General features: G+C 51.1%; 1 protein-coding gene across 1 annotated transcript in view; it reads left to right on the top strand.

The window, feature by feature from the left end:
• Nucleotides 1–5,474: 5,474 nt before the first annotated feature.
• Nucleotides 5,475–6,305, top strand: part of LOC147733006 (discoidin, CUB and LCCL domain-containing protein 1-like) — a 250,679-nt gene continuing 249,848 nt past the window's right edge. The window contains exon 1 of the mRNA XM_086957563.1: nucleotides 5,475–5,640. Within this exon, the coding sequence (XP_086813689.1) occupies nucleotides 5,577–5,640 (64 nt within the window). The 5' untranslated portion in view covers nucleotides 5,475–5,576. The remainder of the gene's footprint in view (nucleotides 5,641–6,305) is intronic.

Below are 6,305 nucleotides of genomic sequence, written 5' to 3'. Positions count from 1 at the left end.
GTCTGCTTGTACTGATCACCTGAAACGAAAATATACATCGTAATGGCCATTCCAACACTCAGGAATACAATAAGCCATAAACATCATTCGGGTGGGTAAAATACATCACATTTCACAGTAATAATGCAAAATACATTTCTGTTAGCCCGGGTGGGATAATCCTCGCCTCCGTGTCCTTAATAGAATTGAAAATTCTTTGTCGCGTCTGCTAGACAATTTTTCATTCTATGTCAGTCCGCGGAGGCTCTGATTATGCTAGTTTAAAGTTTCTCCACCACCACCGAGGCCACATCTACAATAGGCTTATAATAAAATGTCTTAAAAGTGGAGTCAGATGACCAATCTGCCGCAGTCATGATATCCTGAAGCCGAGAACCGGCACCAAAGGCCTTTGAGGCCATAGCTCCTCTAACAGAGTGTGCTCCAAATTTGGAGGTATCAATACCCGCTAGGTTCAACAAACAGGAAACCCACCTGGCCAGAGTCGCAGTGGTGACTGGGCGAAAAGGTCTCTGCAATGAAATCAACAATTGACCAAAATTATTCCTAAATCCCCGGGTCCGTAAAAAGATCCGGAAACGATGAGATTCGCACTGGCAAGGCACACGCGAGACTCATTGCGACCGGAAACCACGCTTGTGCTCTCCAACACGGGGAGATCAAGATTACCTCCGCTTGCTGCCTCCTCACTTGAGCCAGCACTCTCGGGATCATGATAAACGGAGGAAAGGCATAAAAAATGCCCGTCTTCCACGACTGAAGAAAGGCGTCCGAGCCGATCGGCAAGGGATCCGGCCGCCAACTGTAAAACTGGGGCACTTGTCTGTTGAGCTGCGAGGCAAACAGATCTATCACACACGGACCCCACCTGTGGTCCAACTCCCTGAAAATCCTGGGGTGCAACCTCCAGTCCCTCAGGTACCGAGAATTCCAATCCGCTGTCACGTTGACAGAGCCCGGTATATACTCCGCCGTCACTGAGATCTGATGTGCCAGGCAATAATGCCAGAAGTCTTTGGCAATCTCCACCAGGAGGCGTGATCTGGTGCCGTCTAGGCAATTTATATACCGTACCGCGGACACATTGTCCATACGTAGGAGAATACAGCAGGACACTTTCTGCGGGGACAGAGTGCGAATCGCGAAAGAACCCGCTAGGAGTTCCAGGCAATTGATGTGGAGACTGAGCTCTTCGCGAGACCAACGACCCCCCGTCTCCACTGAGCCGCAACGGGCTCCCCAGCCCCACCGGCTGGCGTCCGACTCTATCACTACCTCCGGTGTTGCAGCAAAAATGGCTCTGCCATTCCAGGCATCCATATGCTCTAACCACCAGTTCATCTCCGTACGCGCCTCTGCCGACAGGGAAACCTGTTGGGCATAAGTCAAGCCCTTGCGCAGATGCATCGCCTTCAACCGTTGCAGGGCCCTGTAGTGCAAAGGGCCTGGGAAAATCGCCTGGATGGAGGACGCCAAAAGGCCCACCAGGCGCGCCAAGGTCCTCAAGGAAATTGTCGGAGAGACAAGCGCTCTCCTCAATTCTTTCCTGATCGCCACCCTCTTCTTGAGAGGTAAGAGCAATTGAGCCTTCACCGAGTCGACCTGGAAGCCCAGGAACTCCATCGTTTGAGAGGGAATCAAAATGGACTTCTGCGAATTTAATAGGAAACCCAACTCCTGTTGCAGATGAATCGTCCATGACAGGTGGAGCGAGACTATCTCCGGAGACCGACCCAAGATCAAGAGGTCGTCGAGGTAAATGATTAATCTCACGCCCCTTTCTCTTAACCACTGGACTACCGGTTTCATCAGCTTGGTGAAACACCAGGGAGCGGACGAGAGGCCAAAGGGCATGGTGGAAAATTCAAACCACCGGTAACGCCACTGAAATTGTAGAAACCGTTGATGCGGTGGGAAAATGGGGATTGCCAGGTATGCGTCTTTCAAGTCCAGACGCACCATCCAGTCCTGTTCCAGCAGGATGTCGCGCAGCAAGTGTATGCCTTCCATTTTGAAGTGCCGATACACCACCCAGGCGTTGAAGTCCCTGAGGTTTAACACTATTCGAAAGCCCTGATCCTTCTTTGGAACCACGAAGACGGTACTCACAAAGCCTCAAAGCCCTGAGCATGTGGTGAGGTCTCCACCACCGCTCCTTTTCGGATCAATGCAAGTACCTCTGCGTCGATGAAACTCTGTTCTGGTAGGGAAAAATGTAGGGGAGCGGGCGCATGACGCTGCGCTGAGGAGGCATAAAACTCTATGTGATACCCTTGTACTGTTTGCAGCACCCAGGGATCGGACGTGAGCTCCCGCCACCTGTGAAGAAAGAGAGCCACCCTGCCTCCAACCATGTGCTCTGAAGCACAAAGAACTCGTACCTGAGTAGGAATTGTCTCCTGAGGAATTCTGTTGGCCTCGATAGTTGCCACGATAGTTGCCTCTCTGTCCTCTGCCACCACCTCCCCGATTGCAGGAGGTATAGAAATTGGGTCGCTCATTGCCTCTGCCTCGTTGCTCTGCTCCACGCGAGGTCTGATTAAAGCCACGGCCGGCACCTCGACCTCGCTGACGTCCGGCCCTATCAAAAACACCGTAGTTGAACACCTTCCGGATGTTTGTTTGTGCTTTATCCAATGTGGAGAAAGTGGCGACATATTTGCCCATGTCTCTCACGAACTTATCTCCAAAGAGCATCCCATTAGCCAGTGCCCCTACTTCAGTGGGGGCCATCTCTGCCAGTTGGGAATCGATCCTCATAAGAAAAGAGCGTCTCCGCTCTGTGGAAAGGGCTACATTAGCATTCCCCAGAAAGCACATGGCACGCTGTGTCCATTCCAAGACATCCGTCACGTTCAGTGGCGCGTTCTGCTCCTTCGCCTTAACTGCGGCTTCCATAATTTTAGTGAGGGGGCCCGAGATGTCTAACAACTTATCCTGGCAGCCACGCCATGCCCTATCCAATCCCTTTTTGGGATCTTTTGCAAACTTCCTCATGAACGCCGCCATATTGGGATCCAATTCCGGCGTTTCCGCCACCTTTCCTACCAAAGATGGTCTAGGGCATTCGGATCTCAAGGTGGCCCTAACTCCACCCTCAAAGCCCTGATGTAAATTATTGCCAACATACTGCGCCACCTCGGAACAGGGTACCCATTCCGTAGATCTAGGATAGATAATGTTATTGGGATCAAATAACAAGGTCTTAGGGGCCTGACCGGCATCCGCCTTGCCTGCTGTGTGTTTCACCTTCCTGCTCTTCTTCCTGGAAACCACAGAATCCGCCTCCGAATCCGAAGTTTCGGGAGGGGACGGGGAAGAATCCCCCGATGTACAATTAGCCATTGAGCCGTGATCCCTGATGACATTCCTGGTCATCTGCGCCAACACCTGTGCCGAGGGAGTAGAGGTACCACCCTTACGGGCCGATTTAAACTTTCTCTTCCCATAATTCTGCAGGGGTTTAGTAAAAGGCTTGAGAGCCTTAATTAGGGCTTTATTAACTGACCCTTGGACCTGACTGTCCAGGGCCTCCACCAAATTTTCCTCCTACTGCTCTTCTTGTGGTTCATATTCTTCATACTCATTGTACTCAACCCATTGGTCGCCCTCCTCGGCGTAGTACGCCATGGCTTGAAAGCTGGGAGGTGTGGAAAAAGTTCACGGGGGGAGCAGCCCAGGGGTGCCTCACACACACACACACCAAAGTCACCAAAGTCCAAGATACACACTATGAGGCAAGTCTTAAAGGTGGAAGGAGACCCCTTTTATAAGCACACAAATGCTCCCCTCGAGCCTGGCTCTGATCCGGACACGCTCCGGTTAGCGTTAAATTGAGGCCAAGGATTGATGCAGGGCTGAAAACGGGACGCGCGAGGCAGTCGTCAATTTCATTTGAAAGTCGGCGCCTCGCGCAAGCGCACAGCGTATGGGGCCGACACTCGCCTGCTCCATGTGGGCGAGGAACCCGCGTCTGCCTCCTCCTACTCCACCGCCCCCTGCCGTTCACACAGCGCTCCGCCGCATCGCGCCACACGCGTGCCCACAAACATGCAGAAAACCTTGACAACACTGCAATAAACACTATCGGGCAAAAACAATGAAAGCGCTGAAGCGCTACTACGATATAAGCCCGTAAATGCCAATACCCATATCACAACTCAAAGTAAGGTAAAAGGCACTTAACTCGCTGCTGCAGCAGCAAAGAAAGAGGAGGTTTCCTGTTTTCAGTGACTGTTATTGTATGGGAAAGGTCAGTGATTGGTGCAGACCAGTGTTGGGGGTTGCCCTTCCGGGGTCATGAAAGTTTAAAGTTTTATTGGCTGCTGTAATTGTCAGTAAAGGTTAGAGAAGCATAATCAGAGCCTCCGTGGACTGACATAGAATTTCAGAAATGGCGGCATAGACCGCCTGCCAGAATTCAACCGCATCTTTGTCTTCTGAGTGGCTGTGACAACATGACATGGTGGCCATATTGGTTTGGGCTCTTTCTCACGACTGGAAACCAATAACTGCGTTTTCATGTTTTAGCAGCTTAACATGTAGCACCGATATACTCATCCAGTTACCGGCTACTGTGGGATTTCACTTTCAAATTTCTTTGATTTAAACGTGATTTAGTCGAGACAGGTACATTTTACGATTTATATTTTAAAACATGTCTAGTATACAACAATTTGCTCAGATAAATACATTTCAACAAAATCCTGGTAAGCCACCACTGTTATGGGAAAAATGGTACAATACTTTTGAATTTTTTTTTAGTAACCAGTTTTGCAGAAAAGTTTAATGCCAAAAGGAAAAGAGCCATTATAATAATAATAATAATAATGAGACTTTGAAATCGTGCAGCTACTCCAATAAGGTTAAGGAGTGTCTTAGCGCTAAGGTCATGCTCCTAACCGAGATCTCAGATGCACAATAAAGTTAGAGAAAAGGCACTTTCTAAAAAAAATGTTGCGAAGCAGTAATTCTGTCTTAGATTACCTTAACTGCATAGGGAGAGATTCCAAAGTCAGGCGCAAGGTAGCTAAAAGAGCTTCCTCTCATACGGACTCTCACCCTCGAGACCTTAGTTAATAAGGCCTTAGACCGCTAAGACTTGAAGGATTCTTGTAGTTACGCTAACACTACAATATGGAAAGAAGGAGGTGAATTTACTGGATACTTAACTTCGGTGAGGAGACTTTGAGCTTTGTTTACGAATCAAAAGTCAGACGCGAGAGGCGGGTTCCCAGATCCGCTTCCTAAAGAAGGAATAGTCTGGCTGAGCATCAATGGGCGTGGCTTGCACTGGGTGGGCGTGGCCCTCTTTGTGGGCGGGGCTTGCCTGTGCTGGGTTTGGCATACTCTTGTTTGACTTACGTAGGGTGTGGGCGTGTCTGGTTCGTTGGAGGCAGAATGTTGGGCGTCTGGGCGTGACACTGTCTGTATTAGCGTGACTAGGGGCGTCTCTCTATCCAGGAGACGTTGTGGAGGGGTGTGTGTGTCTCCGGCTGTGGCCGCGCCCTCGTTGCCCTCGGCCCGCCGCTCTTCCTCGGTGCCCAGACTGCGGGAGCTCGAGGAAGGGACGGACCATGGTCGGGCTCCCCGCGCTCCTCTTCGCCGTGACGCTGCTGAGCTCGAGCCGGGGGCAGAAAGGTGAGCGGAGGGAGGGGATGGAGAACGCAGGGTGGCGGGGGTAAACGAGTGGTAAGAGGGCACAGTGCCACAGAGGGGTTGGCATCAGTTGAGGCAGAGGCTGAGGGACAGAGTATGCACGGAAAGCAAGGGACACAGAGGCTCAGACTGGCAGCGAGGGTGCAGAGGGTACAGGTGAGCGGAGGGAGGGGAAGAAGGTCCCGGAGAACGCAGGGTGGCGTGGGGAAAAGAGTGGTAAGAGGGCACTGCCACAGAGGGGTTGGCCTCAGTTGAGGCAGAGGCTGAGGGACAGAGTATGCACGGAAAGCAAGGGACGCAGAGACTCAGACTGGCGTCGAGGATACAGAGGGTACAGGGGTACGAAGTGGCTTCAGGGGCCCACGAATCCAAAGAAAAGAACAGACAAGGGACACCGGAAGGAGCCGGGTACTGACATTATATGACCCCCTACAAAACACAAATTGTGCATAGTGTAAGTAGGCTTCAAGTCAGATGGTAGGGGACGGACAGGGACATGAACATTAAAGGTCAAACAGGTTGTGGGCAAGTGGTAGAGTGGTGCAGGAAACACCGGGGGAACACGTAGAGTTCTGCCTGGGTCTGAGATGACCGGAGCAGAGGGATACGGCATAGACATAATGCAATGATTGTAAAAGGTTTAGTTA

Source organism: Lissotriton vulgaris, chromosome 2_1 (assembly GCF_964263255.1).
Source record: "Lissotriton vulgaris chromosome 2_1, aLisVul1.2, whole genome shotgun sequence".
Classification (NCBI taxonomy): Eukaryota; Metazoa; Chordata; class Amphibia; order Caudata; family Salamandridae; genus Lissotriton; species Lissotriton vulgaris.
The sequence above is the reverse complement of the archived record's forward strand: the minus strand, read 5'-3'. Positions and strand labels throughout refer to the sequence as shown.